This window comes from Dermacentor silvarum, chromosome 10 (genome assembly GCF_013339745.2).
Source record: "Dermacentor silvarum isolate Dsil-2018 chromosome 10, BIME_Dsil_1.4, whole genome shotgun sequence".
NCBI classification, from domain to species: Eukaryota; Metazoa; Arthropoda; class Arachnida; order Ixodida; family Ixodidae; genus Dermacentor; species Dermacentor silvarum.
The window spans coordinates 9,159,926-9,178,484 of NC_051163.1; the positions used below are offsets into that span (position 1 = coordinate 9,159,926).

General features: G+C 43.6%; 1 protein-coding gene across 3 annotated transcripts in view; it reads right to left on the bottom strand.

Annotated features, from left to right (window-relative positions):
* The window catches only part of LOC119466197 (hemocytin), a 184,324-nt gene that overhangs the window by 92,562 nt on the left and 73,203 nt on the right, over positions 1-18,559 (bottom strand). For all 3 annotated transcript variants that reach the window (XM_037726688.2, XM_037726687.2, XM_037726686.2), the window contains exons 38-43: positions 16,869-17,198; positions 12,623-12,791; positions 10,628-10,684; positions 8,744-8,863; positions 3,805-3,998; positions 224-365 (exon numbers count right to left, since the gene is read on the bottom strand). In XM_037726688.2, the coding sequence (XP_037582616.1) occupies positions 224-365; positions 3,805-3,998; positions 8,744-8,863; positions 10,628-10,684; positions 12,623-12,791; positions 16,869-17,198 (1,012 nt within the window). The remainder of the gene's footprint in view (positions 1-223; positions 366-3,804; positions 3,999-8,743; positions 8,864-10,627; positions 10,685-12,622; positions 12,792-16,868; positions 17,199-18,559) is intronic.

The following is an 18,559-nucleotide window of genomic DNA, read 5'->3' on the forward strand; positions in this document are numbered from 1 at the left end:
GTCAGTAGGTACAACTTCCCGTCAATACATATTAGATGAAGTACGGTGTCTTTTGATTAACCAACTTTTCCTGCTGTAGTTAAGCGACTTTTTAGACGATGAGCCGCTGAATACATCAAGTCATGACAATTATTTATTGATTTTTTTTTAGTTTTGAACATCAATTTTTAAGTATGACTTCCGGCGCTATTGAATAATGAGGGTGGAGAGAGCTATTGCTTACCGATGGCACAGACGAGGAGGTCGAGCTTGAGTGCCACCTGGTTTTCCCAACTGAGAGGCTGAATGCGCACAAACCGGGCCTCGAACGGTTCCTCGAAATACTGCTTGTGAACAGAGCTGGCGTCGTGGTTTGCGCCGAGCACCTGACCATTGTGTGAGAAAGTGAACGGGTGAGTGAGTGCTTGGGAGAGTACTTTAGTGAGTGAGAATGCATGAACAAACGAACGAAGTGAAATACCAAACGAGTCGGTGAGTTATAATTATAATAATGCTTACACAATAGAAACTGATGTAGTGACTAAATTGGCTAACTGCTAACTGGCGAGGCAGTGAGTGAAGGACTGAGGGATTAAGTCAATGACTGAATGCCTCTGAAAGCCAGTAGTTGGGCTTAACACCGGTTACACAACTTACGATAACGACGTTGCATAACGTGAAGATCATTGCAATACTGAACTGAGGTTGAACGAAAGAGAGCTACAGTCTTGAATATTTCTTCTTGAGTGTGGGCCGAGCTTGAAGATTATATGATATTATCTACTATGGTGACTAATAAGATTACAATATTGCCAGGCTATACACAAAATATTCTTGAAATGTAAACCTTTTTTTTCTGTGGAATACGCATGAGTTTCCTTTGAAGCTCCGTGAACTCGGAGGTGGCCAAATATATGTGCTTCTCATACTACAAATTACGTGACGCCTCAAATGTCTGATACAAACGATGATATTAGGCGCAATTTAGAAGACAAACTAATTACAACGGACAGTCAGAGTAAGACTGATAGTAATAATTCAGTTCAGCTACAGTGGCTGTCGTGCACTGCCCGAAAACTTGCTCTCACTTACAGTGTGAATATTAAACTTGATTTCTCAATTATGCGCACAAAGAGAATGTGATAAGTGTGAGCAAAATGTCAAAAATGTCCCTGCGCGAGACGATGATGACGCCCAATATAAAGAAGACTTCACAGCTTTCAGGTACAAAGGATCTCTGTTTAAAAGTATTTTCGCAGCAGGACAACTAAAATATTCCGCAAAATTGTACTAGCGGACTATTCTACACCTTGCACATTTGGGTTCTCCCTCGGAGGCGTACTGTACTGCGTCACTGCACCTAGATAGTTAAACCGTGCGTTCAGTCAAACCTAACGTTACCGAGAGTTTCTGCACCATCTGGGCATAACGGTTTAGTGTCCCTCTTCAGATGTAGAATTATGGACTAACTTGCTCCGACTAATGCGGGTCCTATAAGAAACTTCCGACTCTTCCAGGCGAACTTTCAAACTTCAATAATTACGAAGCAGTCTAGACGTAAACGTATAAAGGCACTGTTTGATTAGCCTAAACACACAAGATATGTCTTCAGGAAATTATGATGGGCTACTGGAACATCATATACAGCTTTGACCGGTAAATAAAATATGACATTCGTATCAAAGGCTGTTAGTTTTTTCATGTGAGACTGCACAGGTTCTGTCAATAGAGGAAGCGGACAAGTTTCAAGCTCGATTCGTTTTGCACATTCACGCAAACTTTACATTCCCGTAATATACATGGATGTAAAGCTCCAGGGCTTATATTTACAATAAAATTGTTTGTACTAAAGTTGTTCACATGAGCAGATACCAGCCAAATGTGATAGAGATAAAAATGATGAGGTCTCTTTTTGACATTTGCGTTGCAGTGCCGTAGGTGCCAACTTTTCAGTTTATGAATATTCCACCAACTTGCAGGTTTTCACTGGATTCTCTTAGTAACAAAGCCGTTCGTGCGTTAAAAATCTTACATATAACAATCAGAGTCATTGTTATCATTCTATCTGTTATCATTGCTGACTACTTCACCGCTTACCTGTCCATCATAAATACCGCTTGTAAATTCCGCTGTTTCTACACACTGGCTATCTCGCTCCAAAATCTCTTTTCCACAACCGAAAATGCTTTTCGTTCACGGACTGCGGCGGCTACCGAAATAACTATCTCACTTATTTTGCCATGTGGCAGTGGAATGGCGCTTTCATCTTCAACTGATCGCGCTGTTATCGAATGGGGCAATCTTGGTTACCTCACAGGAAACAAAACTGCGCGATAAAGCAGCCACACTGTGTGCGGTCACTTGTGCATGAGAAGTTGGTGCCAGGAAATGCTTCTCCTCAGAAACGGTTCCCCCGAGCAATAAAAGGCCACAGACGGCACTGCGAACCGTTCATGTCGGCCTACTGCCCACTGTCTATAGCCCATAAACCACCGTTACATTGCCAGTGCGTGACAGAAAGGGAGAAAATAATATCTAATTGATGGCTCGAGGCGTGTTTGTGGAAGTACTCGTAGGTCAAGTGAATGAAAATCGGGCTAAATGTGGTTCACTATGCGAGCTTCGCGTGCGAAGTTTCAGTTAAATGCCACTGTGAGCATGTGCAGAAAGGCACGAAGGGCACCTGAAGAAACGACTGCAGAATTGCGCATTGCTCTTGCGTGTCTCTTACGCTGAATCGTTTAGCGGTTGCAGCGATTACGAATTATATTCCAAGTCATCCAATGGAAAGCTATGGAAAAATGACTGTGTCACTTGAAAAGAAGGAATTTCAGACATTGTAGGAAAGCAAGACAGAGATACACATAGAAACTGGATAGGTAAGAGAAATGCAATTGGACTGGTACGTTTGTTGCCATTTTATCCTCATGGCTGTAGTTGCACACGCATGCAATTCTTCTGGATATCGTCATCGCTTCATTCTTAGCTGGTGGCACAATTTCGCAGAATCTGCCTGTTGTCTTTCACAAATGACCCGATGACAAACCATTATCTACGTAGCAGTTACCACAAAAACAATTCATTTTTTGACCATGTATGTAGTCTAGTTCACCAATAAGATGCCTCAGAATTGTTATTGAGCCCGCTTTGATTAATAAAGCCTCTTTTGATGTCGGATGTTGCAAAACGAAAGGGGTCGAAACCATAATTTTAAATGTGTTGAACATTTTACTGTACGCGAGCGCCCCTCCCCTGCTGTGAACACTCCAAAATTGTCGATCATTAAAAAACGCCTCAAGCACGAAGCGGCAGAAACTTCTTACGTAAAGGAGTGACAAACGGATTTAATGAAACATGCTATTACTGCTACTGCAGCAATTGTTTCGTTCCTGGGGTTACAAATAGCCTACTTCATTTGATAGCCATTAGTCAATAAACCCTATAGCTGATTCGATAATACAGCACTGTTTTGCTTAGAAATTGCCAAGCGCTTAGATGACGAGGACGTGCAAGAACGCACACACACGCGCGAATATGTTTACCGTTTTGCAGTAACGACTTGCTCTCCCGTTGCTGATCAGAAAGAGACGTCAACTAAGGAGCGCCGTCACAGCATCTTTCTCAGGTGTGACCGTTCGCGTCCCAATATACGAGAACTTCCCATACTCTGCCCTTTGCCTGCTTTAAACGTTGTACTCTATTCTATACTAGACATGCAGATGTCGTTCTACATAAACACGAGCACACAGCAGGGTAGGTCATTCATATAGCTGCCGTATTTTTTTTTTTTTTTCATTATACCGTTCAGTGGCACCGAGCGAGTACCTTGGGTGATCCGTCCGGATTAGATATCTGACTGTAGGCGATGGCATCCTGACTGTAGAGCACGCTGAACGACGTCACCCAAGCTCCAAGCGCCGGATCTCCGGCAGTCTCGATTCCGTACACCTTCGTCACCTTTCCAATGTCCACTTCGATGAACTCTTTGCTGCTGCCAGGATTTGGTACCCATGATCCGACTGCAGGATAATAGTGATTCATTCTTCGGGAAACAAGTTATCTGCGAGATAACGTGCATGTATTCATTTTTTCAGTAGGATGCAACAGGGATGAACCGAACACTGAATATGAAGCGGACGCTTCACATTCAGTGTCCGGTTTGTCCCTGTTGCATCCTACTGTACTTAGCGCAAGAAAAAATGAATGCACACCAAGTAGCCCAATTTGTACCTTTTCTATAAGGTGCATGTAGACAAACTGAGGGACCACTTATTACAAAATTGGCCATTCATGGACATTTGCGTCTATTGTTGTGTGAGCTATATTATGTTAGGTTGTTATATGACAGTTGTTGAAACGTGTAACAAGGGCATGGAAGCAAGTATGGTTGTGCTGAGCGTCACAGCTGTATTTCTGGGTGCGGTAAAACATGCTCACGCGGAACGTAGTGCTATCGCAATGACTTAACATGACGTTGTAGCAAACGATGTCCCCCTTCCGCGTGTTTCACAGATGAGTGGATATGTTCCAACAACGCACAGCACAGGGTGACGGCTTTGGCAGACACAAATGCAGGTAAGTGAACATGATAAGTCGGATTCCTTTCCCTTCACAAATGTCATATGCGAGCTAAGCTAAGCTACGAGCCCCTGTCCTCCCAGCTAATAGAAAGTGCATGTATTGCCTTCTGGCCGCATGCGTTGCCTTTGCTGCTTAGTGGAGATAATTAAATTACACTTTGCAATGTCGCTGTTCTCTTTCCCGCGTACAAAATTATGCAGACCTCAAACAAGTTTGGGTTGAAAACTGCCAGATTTATTCGATATCGTACCGACGTAGAAGCACTTGCTGTACAAAATTATGCAGACCGCAAACAAGTTTGGGTTGAAAGCTGCCAGATTTATTTGATATCGTACCGACGTAGAAGCACTTGCTGTACAAAATGTCTCCCGTCGGCCCACATTTCACAGAATGACAGCGTTTTGCGGCAAATACAAGCTTTTGGTTTTTCCGAGCACAAAAGCCAGAGATGCTTTAAAACCTAATTGAAGAAGAAAGCAACCATATCATTTAAACCGCAGTAAAAAAGGGGGCATCGCTATGTTTTATTCTGATAACTCACAGATGAACATGAATTTAAAAACGGTGTGCGGCTCATCTGTGCCTAGGCTTTCATCACTAAAATCTGACTCAGATGTCTACAGACTGCATTGAGACATGTTATGCACTGCTTCGACTTACATTTTTTTTGTTGCTGTTTTTTATCATACATAACGTACGTAGGTCCTATTGGAAATATATCATTTATACTGCAAATCGACAAGCCCTAGGTGGGTCGTTTAGTGTCTCTGATTTTACATCTTTACAATGACCTGTGGGCTTCGCCTGCATAGAGTAGTACTATATAGAAATAATAAATGGATATGCAGAGTTCCTATAAAAGGTAAAAAAAAATGTTTGTTTAGTGTCCCGGATTATGCAGCATGTCACCACTCTTCGCCGATCACGGACTGCTTGTACCTGCAATATGTTTTGTAGGTTATCGTCATGATTAGAATAAGTCAGCGTGATTCATTCTCTTGGTTTTGTTAGGCAATGAAACACTTCGGAATCCAAACTGCCCTGCTCATAACGAGTTGTATTAATGGTGAAAATTCAATTTACTGACACTACGTGATGCTGAGGTATCTGAGGGCTAAAATTTCAACGAATGCGACATGCGCATCTCGCGCACCTTCATGCGAAGCGTGAATGGCGCAGTAATGTTGGGTCAGGGACATTACATCGTGCAGACGACTGTCTAAACATTTTTTTTTCAGACGCACCGAGAATTTGCTTTATAGATATGAGACACTTTTTTATTTTTGCAGTAAGAAAAAAAAGCAGAGTTGGCGGTCTTGTACAAGGCGTTTAAATGCTGATGTTGCAGGCCATAGACGCAGCGTCCTTTCGCGCAAGGTATAGGAGACACCGGGATTTCAAAGCACCTGATGTCGAAATCCGAGCAGTATCATTCTTGAAGTACTACCATTTGCTCCGGTATCAAAGAACATTTCGTTGTCTCCCCTTTCTTCGTATTTCTTTTTCTTTCTGAGCGGTGCTGTTAAGGCATCAAAAAAGTTTAGGTATAAATCCTAAAACAAGCACCACTGATCACGAAGACAGCGTTTCCATCAAAGCGAACTCTTCTCTCATATCTGAAGATATGAGAGAAGCGTTTTATTTCCGGTGATCGGTGGAAACAAACAGAAGTGTGCACAGGGCTGGGTGCCTTTAGTGGTAAGTTTAAAGACATTTTATTGAATCTTTAGTTCAACATGGAGTCAACAGAGATGACATTGCTCAGTGTAAAACAATTTTTGGTGGTATTGCGCTAACCCGTGCACAAAAAAAAAAAGAGCAGAGATGTTCACAGATCGAGGACAATGTTCCAGCCACTCACTGTTTCAGGACATGTCGCACTTAAGTTTGAAAACCGAATGGGTTTGATGGCAATTTAAAGGCAACATATGTAAGAGTTCACTATCGAACGGGTTGTTTCTTCGAGTTCAAGACCGTAAGCACCCTGGAGACGCAATCAGAGTAGTAAAATTGGTTCAATTATGAGCCTCTATTTGGACCTTACCTTCCTTATTTGCATATAAGCATCATCTTCGCGTTGTCGTATACGCCACGCTAGAACGTTTTTCTGGAATGAAGCGTTGACTCAATCGTTGCCTTCCTAGTGGTGGAAATACCCTACAGTCTCTTTGTACTCTGCCTACCCCCATTTCTCCCCTGGAACTGTCTTCCAAATGCCGCTAACGTCAAAGGGTAACCGACATTCCTCAAGACAAGCCGACAGCGACAAACTGCTATATCAGGCTGTCGGGTTCTACGAAAGAACCAATTCCTGTTTGCTTCCTTATTTGTTCATTTGTTTGTATGCGTGCGTGTGTGCGTGTGTTTGTGTAAGTATTATTCTGAGTATGCAAACTTTTGAACAAAGAACTGTAGTGGTGACGGCGCTTACAATGGTCAATTTCAAATGTTTCGAGAGAACTTGTTAGAGGAAAGGCAGCCTGAACTAGAATGTTCTGGCTTGCTACACTACAAAGGAGAAGGATGAAACGTGACAAAAAAAAAGTGTTGAAAGACGATGATGAGGAAAGGAAGAACGAATGCGTATATGCACTAATGGCATAACACATTGATCTCTCTAAAGAAGCGTGTCATATACCAGAAAGAGCGTGCACTGCTGTTGTTAGCTCACTGAAAAGGCGGGGAACTCTGGGCGTACACAAAAAGACACCAGTTGCAAACGCATAATTTATTAAACTTACTATTAAAAGTAAGAACAAGCTAAGCGTTTTTGTATCCAATTTAGAACGCAAGGTAAGAACCTGCTGAAAGATTATTGCTGAGGTCTCAAATGTTTAGGCATTGAAAGCGGCTTTCGCCAGGAATGCGCACGGCTGACGAAAGGAGCTATGTCGATATTTCGCGTTGATGCAGGACATCCTCTTCAATTCACCGCCGCGTCGTACAGACGTGTTGTGGGCTTTTCTCACAATTCTTCTGTTCGTTTAACGATGTTACCAGCACCAGCTCTTCTAATTTCCGGTTCCTTTGAGGGCCCCTTTCAACACTATTTTCATTTCTTCCTGTTCCTTTTTTGTCGTTTACCGCTGGCGCCTTTTCTCAGCACGCTTTAACTCTTGTGTGCACGCGTGTCACGTCCTAAAGGGTGGGCAAGCACTCACTAGAATTTGTTTAGGCGAAATCCCTGACGGTCATTAGCGAGCTTTCGAACAATATTTGCATGACAAGGTAGAAAAGGACAGATAAATTAACAAACATGATGACGCGCAAAATATTGTTCGACGTACAAATGCGGATTATGAAACGCTTTAGCGGAATTGTATACGATGCAGCAAGGATTACTGCTACATGTGAGCGTTTTATTACATTTATCATCCGGTAATCGAAAAGTAAGTTAGATCTTATTCATTAAAGGTAAGAGATGATTAAGACTAAATCGCTGAATATTTCGCATTCCTTTCACACTTCATTTGTAACCTGCAGTGGTGTCATGCGGGCAAATAACATTGTGCACTACTGCTCAGATCTAGCGAGCAAAATCAATATTTCTTCAAGAATTTAAACTATGTCTGTAACTATCATTCTACCAGGTGAGGTCCTTGAAAGAGCTCATTTGTTAACTCACTCACCGCAACATAGCAAATATTCAATAAATGTGACGGTCCGCGTCCTCCTGCAATTCGCACGAAGCTACAACAGAAAAGCGCACTGTTTTTTTTTTTCGAAGATAGAGCTCCGTAGTTCAACTAAAGCTTGTACACTACGAAATGAAACCCACCACCGTCGCCCTTTTTGGGACAGCCACTTTACCAATTCAACTAGCCATAACTCGAGGACATAGGAAAGCGGGATCGAGCTAGCCACCTGGAAGCGCGGAAAGCAGCATTTATTGCGACATGCCTCGCAACATAAGCAACAATCATACGTAGGTTGATACTAACCAATGCCGCGGTTTGTTCGTTATCTTTAATACTCAAATCAAATTAAAGTTTATTAAGCATGACACGGATGTCTGGGAGTGCAAGCAAAAAGCGTGCGCAAATGCTAGTGGTCTCTGCCTCCTTCAACATTTTCTCTAAATTGAAAGGCGTCAGGAGCACTAAGCACTAGTGATGTCCCGTAATCTGCCTGACAACAAGGTTTTGCTGCATTTATTGACGGTCACGGAGTTACTGGTACTTACGGCTGCGAAGGCGCGCCGCCTGTGGTCCACTCTCCGGGTGTTGGCTGCTGCTGGCCTTCAGGTTCGAGTCTCTCAGTGGTTCGGGACCATCAATGATCCGAATGAATGAACTACAGGAAGCTGCGAGGCCACAACAGAAGCCTCAGACAGTAGCACAGCACCTTTCATTACAGCCTACTTGAATGTAAGCTGCTGTCTACGAACACTAAATTATAGGCTTCTTTGCAAAAGTAGGTCACCAGCAGTGTTGTTTTTTTCTGTGCTTGGCTTTTACGCAGCAAAACCGCTTTGATGAATTTGCTCCTTCAAGACTCCGATGAAGTGATCATAAGCGGAACAAAAGAAGAAAACATGAAGCTAGCAGACCGTAGAGATTGTCAGTCGTAATTGAGGGTCTTCTTTTTCTTTTGGTTTCCGTCTATTCCTTTCGATTCAGTCAGAAGTTAGTACTTTGACTTCAGTGTGCATTTTTCTCTCTCCTAGTGAAACCAAATAGCCAGTAGTAGCTCTATCACAGGTTCATTGTCAACAATACTGGTGGACATAGACTAATTGAATTGTGCTTTCATTGTACCGTAAGCGATGGTCAAGCGACCAATTACCCATTACATAGTGGCAGTCAACACAGCGTGGCGCCGCGTCTCAGACGTTGCTTCAAACAGGCAATGAGGTGTGAAGTCAAACTCGCCACTGGGACTGGAGACAAACTTACCCTCTTTGAAGTTTTCTCTATTGTACAGTTTATATTCTTTAACAGCAAGAAACAATAGTGACAACAGATTTCTGGATTGAATGACTTCTTACTGCAGCATCGCCTTTCGTGTTGCTAGCGAAATTACTCACGGGAAAAATCTGAGGATACATCACATAGTCTTGCCGTATGCGTGCCTACGGGAAAATAATGCCCGAGCAATGTTTTTCTTTTACCTACTTTTAAACTCCTGATATGAGGATGGGGAACTTCTGCGATGGAAAACACCCCCCGTTACCTCATTTCATGCCCTCGTTAAAGAGCACAATCAGAAGTCTGACTAATGAGTGTTGCTCGTGCTCAAAAGCACCACCAAATGAATAATATTTTTAAAACTTCAAGAACGTTTTTTTTTTTTTTTCACACAACATTTTTATGACCTCTCACTAACAGCTATCTGTAATGGTTATAAGTTTTTTAAGCTTCGAATGCTCGCTCCAAGTTTAAAAATGGGAATAAGGGGCACCTTTTAACTGCTGTCTATTTCTTTTTCTGCTGCTAGGAAAGAATAGGCAGACAAAGAACCCATAATTAAACATAGAGCAAGAGTGTAATGAACTTTCCATGTCATATGGTAATGAAAAGCGCGGAAACTGCAGCGCACGAAGAAGTAAAGAAGATGACGCAGCTCTTTTGTCGTGTTCCTGATTTGTCCGTATACTTCAGTTTGTGCTCCTATGATTAAGTGACACCAACTCACCCACTTTGCCGCACTGTGCACTTCACATCCTGTGCGAAGGCGTTATATGGTATGCACATTTGTTCCTCTCTTCTTTTGGTTACTCACATTGTAGAGATTGCCACAAACTGAGATTTTATTTTCTAGTACGCAACTTATGTACTCAACTCAACGACCAAACTGCGAACAGCAGAATGTGTGTTTTGTGCGCAGCCTAGCGAACAGTAAAGGGCGCAAAGATGTACGACTACCAGTGGTGTTCGCGACACATCATAGTTGGCTCTGCGTCACCGTGCTGTTCGCTAGGATGCGCAAAAACCATGCACTCAGCTTATATCACTTACAGTATTACAGTACGTTTCAGCTATGTATAGCACCTTCTGTCAGTAGTGTTTTTGCTGTAGTGTCATTGCTGACGTAGGCAAACTGTCCGTGAAGTAGAAGCTTTACTCACGGTGCGGTGTCGGTGGTTTTGTTGGAATGACGACGATCTCCGTGGTCACCGGGCCCTCTGAAGAAAATTCAAAAAGAATGAAATTATGCAGGCTTACTACCTATGTTGGAATATATGAAAAGCGAAGGCTTCGTGAAGCAGTCATTTAAATGCTGTAAAACTAAATGCGGTGCATACAATTGTCTTTATTTCTATTCAATGCAACGTTGGTCTAATCTCGTGCAATGCGTATGTTTATGCATCGCATAAGTAACAACCTAGTAACAACAAGAAGGCAAGAGTGAAGAGTACGATGGGAGAGAAGATGAGGGCAAGGCGAACAGGCGCGAAATATACAGTAGACTTAGAGATTGACTCCAACCAAATAAGAAAATTTACTAGCCCGACGTTTCGGAACCAATTCGGCTCCTTCTTCAGGGGGTATTCTTCGGAGGTGGCGGTGTGCCGCTTTTAAAAGGTCCGTCGTAACAAAGGAGAGGAAGGGGGAGAGAGCGTAAGGTGCGGAGACACTTGGCAGGGCACCTGTTCTAGACAGACAAAATAGGTGGTGGGGGTGGGGCTTCGGCGTGGCTGGTCGGCTGGGTTGACGGATGCTGGGCGCCCTTTAGTCGCGGGAATGCGTTGACGAGAGACAGGTGGGGGGGGGGGGGGGGGGGGGCGAGTTGTTTTGGTGTTGCTGACCTAGAGCGGGGGGTCCTTTCTTCCCTTCGTCGCGTCTGCAAGGCCATGAACAAAGAAGGAAGAATGCCCTTCACGCGGTTTATATTAACCGCCGTGTTCTGGCTACTACTGGAGTCCTGGCACATTCAGAACACGGCGGGTTCTTCATCAATTTTCCCAACCAGACAGGTAATTCTGTCGAAATGTTTAGCTTCAAGTTTACACCGTTCACAAGGTGTGCTAAAATGGAGACCTTAAATCAAGTGGATACATAGAGTGAGACGACGACGCAGCGATGTTACGAGGACGATGGTGATGTTTCCCAAAGGGCGCAATCGTGAGGAGGTAATTATAAGAGTATCCTAAAAGTCATTATTTTCTTAACGGAGATCTTAAACTGCTATTTTCAAAGATCAACAGGAACTGCCAGCCGCGCGAGGCAGAATTTTCGTTTCATCAAGCGAAAATTCTGTATTGATTTGGCAAGGCGAATTAATCAAACCTTAAAAAGAGAAAGAAGATGGAAGCTCAGCCAAAGATAAATCTATTTGTAACATTTTCTTTTTCAATAAAAAAGAACTTTATCATAATACTAAACTCAGTAAAACAGCGTTCAACGTGGAAGAAACGTACGTTTCGGAACGAGCGACGTCGATATGTATTTGCAAGTAAAACGCTCTTTGCCATTGCCTCACAATATGAAACAAAAATTTGGGGACGTCAGTTATACTAGTTTTGATCCAGCACTTCATGTGAACAAGGAATAATTTTATTCCTTGAAAGCTTATGTAATGAAGTTTCAAAATAAGGTGACGAGCCAACAAGAAATTTCTGGAAACTTATGATTGTGCTAGGTTTTACCATAATATTCTGTAGGTAATAGAGTGTCCAAAATAGTAAAAGTATACTTCAAAAGGCCACCCGAATGATGTGCGTTGCAAATCTGTAACGACGTGGGACGTGAACACCACTAATCGGTGATAATGACGGAATAAAATGCGAAGCTCTTGTTCGATAAGGATGGCCAGTCTGCCTGGAAAGTCTCGAATGTATCGAATGATATAATATAGATGGGAGACACAGGAGGTTTAAAAATCAAACGCAACTCGAAAGTATTCAGCAGGAGTAACACACAAAATTGTCCGAATACAAGTGACTGAAGAAAAATAGAATTGGAGATCATTAAGCGTTTTAGATGGTCTCTCCCTTAATTTGGAGAAACGCATACGCAGTTAATCTACGGGGGCAAAGAAAAGCGTGCAACTTCTTTTTCTTGGAAATCTACTTGGTGCGCTCCGAGAAGCGTGAAATTGCCGCGCGAGAGTAACAGCGCACCGCAGGAGCAGTAGAATCGAATCTTGTAGTTGTCGCATCCACGTCCGGCAGGCTGATCCGCGTCGCTGCAGGTGAAGCCGTCCTCCGGAGTGCACGTCAGACCCAGCTGGCCCGTCTCGCTGAAGTCGGTGTCCTTGTCGTTCCGGCAACTGGCCGCGACCACGTAGCCCTGCGATTGGCATGTCACCTTAAACCTTCAGACCAAAGACAGATGAATTGAACCAAATAGCTGACAATGGTAGAGGAGTGCTTTGCCGTGGGGCCTGTGTGTGTGGTCGCCAGTTCAAAATAAGATACTACGTATGTGGAGCGATAGACTGAGAAATAAATCAGATTTTATTTATTTATTTATTTATTTATTTATTTATTTATTTATTTATTTATTTATTTATTTATTTATTTATTTATTTATTTATTTATTTATTTATTTATTTATTTATTTATTTATTTATTTATTTATTTATTTATTTATTTATTTATTTAATCATTCATTCAACTCAACCCGTGGGATACAAGTGAAGTCACAGTTGAGGGCGTCAGCTTGCTCTTGCCTGATTCGTAGCGAAGACTTGAGCGATGTTGTTCATTTGACCTGCTATATATGACAATATGAAAATCACTTATGTTTAACACGAGCAGGTGCGTATCTCTTGCGGGATAAAAATTGGTACATCACTACTTGTACTTGTGCCCCTCCTTGGCTTGCGAAAATAGATGAATGTTTTCACGCTCATTGCAATATAAACAGCCTTGAAGGAATCCAAACGCAGGCTGTCCGGTTTGTGTACAATAAGTTTTCGAACTTCGACTCTCCAACTGAACTAACTAGATTTAGTGACATTCCTCTTGAAGGGCGTAGGAAACGATTACGGCTGGGATTTCTTTCCCAGCTGCTTAATGACGAACTGGCACTCGACCCCTCCAAATCTATAAGTCGCCTAATGACCCCGCCACCTCCCTCGCTTTTTTATTTAGCAACTATATCCTCGAGCGATCACTTCCAGTGATAGTATCATCATCGCAAAATTTAGCGTGTCTCTGCACCAAACACCCCCGTTGAAGTATACGGCAGAAAACGTTGCTGGCACTGGTAGAAGATAGTGACCTTGGAACAGCGCCCAAAACGCTGTCAGCTAGAACCGCATGGAGTTCTTGACGCGAGATCGCAACGCATGGGAAACAGCCCCCTCCTTCACCGAAGCGGCGCGAGGCTATGTGCACAAAGGAAGGGCGAGACGTGCGAAGGCTGCGGAGAAAACAAGCTACACTTCCGCTACACTGCGGATGCAGTCGGTGGGTTCCGCCGTCCATGACGCGTGGAGGGCAACATACTCCAGTGCTGTTGCAGCGAACCGTGATTCGGGTCACGTGACTGAACTCTCCATGCTCATTGGTGGCAGCACACGCGACAGCACTACGCGGGACGTTCTTGTGGCTAGATAGTCTAGCGGATGAGTGACAGCTTCTACTCGCAGAGACATCCAGCGATGATAGCGGCGGCGACGCTTCAAATTGCGGAGTTGTTCACAAAAAGAAACTTTCGCTTTTAAAAAGCCCTTCCATTGCCTCCACGTACATAAAGAAACAAATGTGCTTTTTTCCTGCACTCGTCACAGGCACCTTTCCCCCTTGCACAAACATTTTTACCAACATGGCGCATTCCGCTAACCATAGCGGCCCTATCTAACCCTTCGCACGCCTTCCACTCGACGAAGTACTGACACATCAGCAGTGTGCTGCTTGAATAGATGGTAAAGTCTTATTTTGGCGCCTTAGCAAAAGTAATTTAATGGGGTCGATGGTGTCTATGTAATGCGCTTTTTAAGCTTTTCATTTTTATGGTGTGTCACTTCGTGAGCTCTCTGATTGCGCTACACACTATTATTTTATGGAAAGAGCTCTCCTTAGCGCCGTGAGTTACAGTGCAGAATAATTCGACGGAGTGAGTATAGTTTGTGCCGTTCTAAGCAGTTTCCGCGGAAAAAAGTAGCAATGGCCTGTAAAGCGTTCTTTTCCACTTATAGTGTAGTGGTGCGGAGAAACATCTAAATTGAAGAGGGGAGCTGCTGTCAGAAACCGTTTCTTCGGGTTCACTTATGCGAAGTATCTGACAGCGCTGCTTTTTCTTTAACCATAAATCTCGTACTTCAGTGAACCATAGAGGCGCAAGCCATTAAAAGGTACAAGTTAAATTTCCGAATGATTTTAGGCCAGTCTGCGGCTGACAGGCGTTTAGCAGTATTCAAACGTGAGTGCCTTGATATATTCTGAATTTGAAGAAAACCACGCAACCTCGGGAGGTTTGAAGTCTTAGGGGAGCGGCAGAGTGCTTGCATTATGGCCCTCTTTCGACATTCTGATTGTTCGTCGGTGCAGTCGTAGAGATTATTGAAGCGGAAAAGACGATTCAGTCACATGAACCCATCCACACACACAAAACCACGCACGCACGGTTGCACAAACAAACAAACAAACAAACAAACAAACAACAAACAAACAAACAACAACTAAGACAAAGCAAGCAAACAAACATTCAAGCAGGCTTGCACAAAAGCAAAGTATTTGTAGAACTCCGGATGATTGTATTCGTCTAGTTGGTCAATGATAAGTTTATTGCAAATTTTCTTTTTTTTTAAACAGTTCATATTTCTTATTGCACAACGCCGCGCTAATAACGCTGCGATGTCGTGTCATATCGACCAGATTTGCCCACTGGTTCATGACGTAGCGAAACTAGGCGCGTTTGGCTGCAAGAATTAAGTTTGAAACCTCGAGTTATGTCTTTGTTCGAGAGCGCCAGCCGGCGATCCCAGATAAAATAAGGTTGTGCTGCTGATCACTGAAACGCAGTAAATATCGAAAAATTTATTTCAGAGAGATTTAGTTCTTAATCGGAAACTTTGGACGTACAGCTTTTCTCAAGATTAATGTAGCCACCGGGAATACGGGAGTATATGGAAGTCGTGGCTGTGCCGCTTCTCTTTCGTGGAACTCTTGGAGGTAGACAGCTTTGGAAAATGAAAAGCTCTTCGTTGTTTTAATTTTTCTTTGCAGAACTTTCTAGTTAAACGGGATTACGAGGTTTTAGGTTCCAAAGTCAGAATTCGGGTATGATAAACGCCGTAGTGAAGGGGAGCGGAGGCTCCGGATTAATTTTGACCACCAGAGATTCTTAACATGCAGGGAAAGCTGGACACGCGAGCGCTTTTTTTATGGAGTTAGCTGATGCGGAAGACGGATTACGCTAGGCTAGCTGGATAGTCTTTCGTCTTGCACTGGACCTAGGCTGCGAGTGGTCACACTGATTATAGTGGATAACATCAAAATGGGCTTTCTTTTGTTCAATGTGAAAGCAATCAGGACGTTCGACGGTTTTAGCGGTTGGTATCGACGTAAATCGCTAAGAGGGAGATGAAGCTGGCATGGAGCCAAGAACAGAGGAGGTGAGGCGCATGAGTGATGTGGGTAAGGAGGCGTAGGGTGGTGACGGAACCACCGGAGAGAGTAGCAGAGCGAAGAGGAGGGTGCAGCACTAGCATCGGAGATTTGCGCAATACCGAGTCTGGATTGAGGATAGCCGCGGTGTTACACCATCCGTCGACAGGCTGGCGACGCATCCGGCCCGTAGGTGGTATTAGCTAAGTAGGAACGCTTCGCCGGAGCGTCGCCAGTCTTAAAAATGCGACGCCTCATGGAGTTTCTAGAAAGGCACAGGCTTCGGCTGCTTTGGAAGCAAAGCCACAGCGTCAAGTACAGTGGACAAGAACGCAATGGGCGTCCCAAGCAGGAGAAGAAGAACAATCTCGTAGAGAAGCACGAAAAAGGCATCATGCTTAGAGTGACAGACACAGCAGAATACAATGGAAGTAAAGTGGTGTTTACGTCATGCCTCTTTCTAGTAATAAAATAGGAGAGAGAAGAAAAGAAGCCAAACAAGACAGAAGACAGCTGGAAAAATTAGGCAGAAGTGAACAGGGGAAGAGGTCGTAGGTTAGGAAGTAGGTAGGACTAAAGAAATGCCGTAACCTCACGAGTGACCACAGATAGAGAAGAAAGTTTATGATGCCGGTGAACTATCATCGAATTTTAGTGGGGCATTATCGCATTACAGTCGTCCAGGTGTTGCAGAAGGACCTATGAGTTAATTTTTTTCGTAAACCACGCACCGTAAAGCATTTTACGCCGACATTCGAATCGCCATCACTGATAACGTAAAGTTGAGGTTTACGAAGGCAAGGGGACTCACGTGCTCGCAGAATCCCTGCAATTGCGGGTGACCGTGAACTCCCGGCTCGCGGTCACCATCGTTACCTTCGACGCCCGGTCGGCTCGTGTCAAACCAGTCGGACCAGTAGGCGCAGGGACGCTGTGTCGTGACGACAGCGACTGTAGTCGGGGCGAGCGTCGTGGTCGGGGTGACGCGCGGGGGTAGGACAGTCGGCTCGCCGCAGTCGCAGTAGAACCGCACCTCGAAGTCGACACAGCTCCTCCCTTTCGGCTGGCTGCTGCTTCGGCAGAGTAGTCCGGACGACAGGTCGCACCGCACACCAATCATGCCTAGCTGATTCCAGGGTACCTGCATTTCCGAGCAACAGGAAGGTTATTTGAGCCAGTATACAGCTGTGGCCTCTTGTACGATAGTAGAAATTTGGGCTTGTTGGTTCATAATCTTCGGATTATATAGCGTAGAGGAAACGACCACAAAAGAAAAAGGACAAGGAGACACACAAAGTGATACAATCTTGTAGGAGCTATTTCAAATCTGTCCTCGCATTCATGCCTTCGATGAACTCAAGTTATTTTCCTCCTCCTAATTGATCGCATTGTAACAACAACATTACCAGAATAGTACTACTAACTTTCCACTAATATAACTAACACAACTGCTAGTATTGGAACTGCAATTGAATCTCTGGCGATGCTATTAGACGCACTTATGCATTCTGTGATAGTGTCCACCATGTATGCTGTACCTGTATCAAGCAAGTTCATTTCTTCTTCATATTAACTGTTTGTATTGTTTATAATATTGTTCATATTGATTGTATGTATGTGCTGTGTACTGTATAATTGTTCGAATTAGTGAAATCCACTGCCTGTTGCTCTCTGTAGGCCCCCAGGTCCCGTCAAGCTGTCTGAGACAGCTTTTTGACTGGGGGGACCCCAACTTGTGTGTTGGAAATAAAGTGGATTCTATCTATCTATCTATCTATCTATCTATCTATCTATCTATCTATCTATCTATCTATCTATCTATCTATCTATCTATCTATCTATCTATCTATCTATCTATCTATCTATCTATCTATCTATCTATCTATCTATCTATCTATCTATCTATCTATCTATCTATCTATCTATCTATCTATCTATCTATCTATCTATCTATCTATCTATCTATCTATCTATCTATCTATCTATCTATCTATCTATCTATCTATCTATCTATCTATCTATCTATCTATCTATCTATCTATCTATTATATCCCAATTCTGGCACGCCGATGTCCAACTACCACAAGTACAACTGATGCAAGAACACCAAATTGAGCACTTACCACCGCCATCGCCTACTCTGGTGCCCGGGACATTCGGGGGTACAGGGGAACGAACAGGCTAACGCTTTAGCTCGAGCGTCTACTAACCGAGCGATGGCGTCCTCTTCGAACCCCAACCCCTCACACTATCCCTCACAAAATCCCATCAATTTAAATGTAAAAGACATCCTTGCTCATCAGCGCGGAGTCCGCAGAAAATACCCGCCGCCTCACCCACAACTTAGTGGGGAAGAGGCCGCCGATTGGCGCAAAATACAGACCGGGGTATTCCCCCATCTAAAACTGCTAAATGCCATGTATCCCACCCGCTATAGGGCCACATGCCCTTGGTGCGGTGGCATACCTACACTAATACATGTGACCTGGGAGTGTAGTAAGC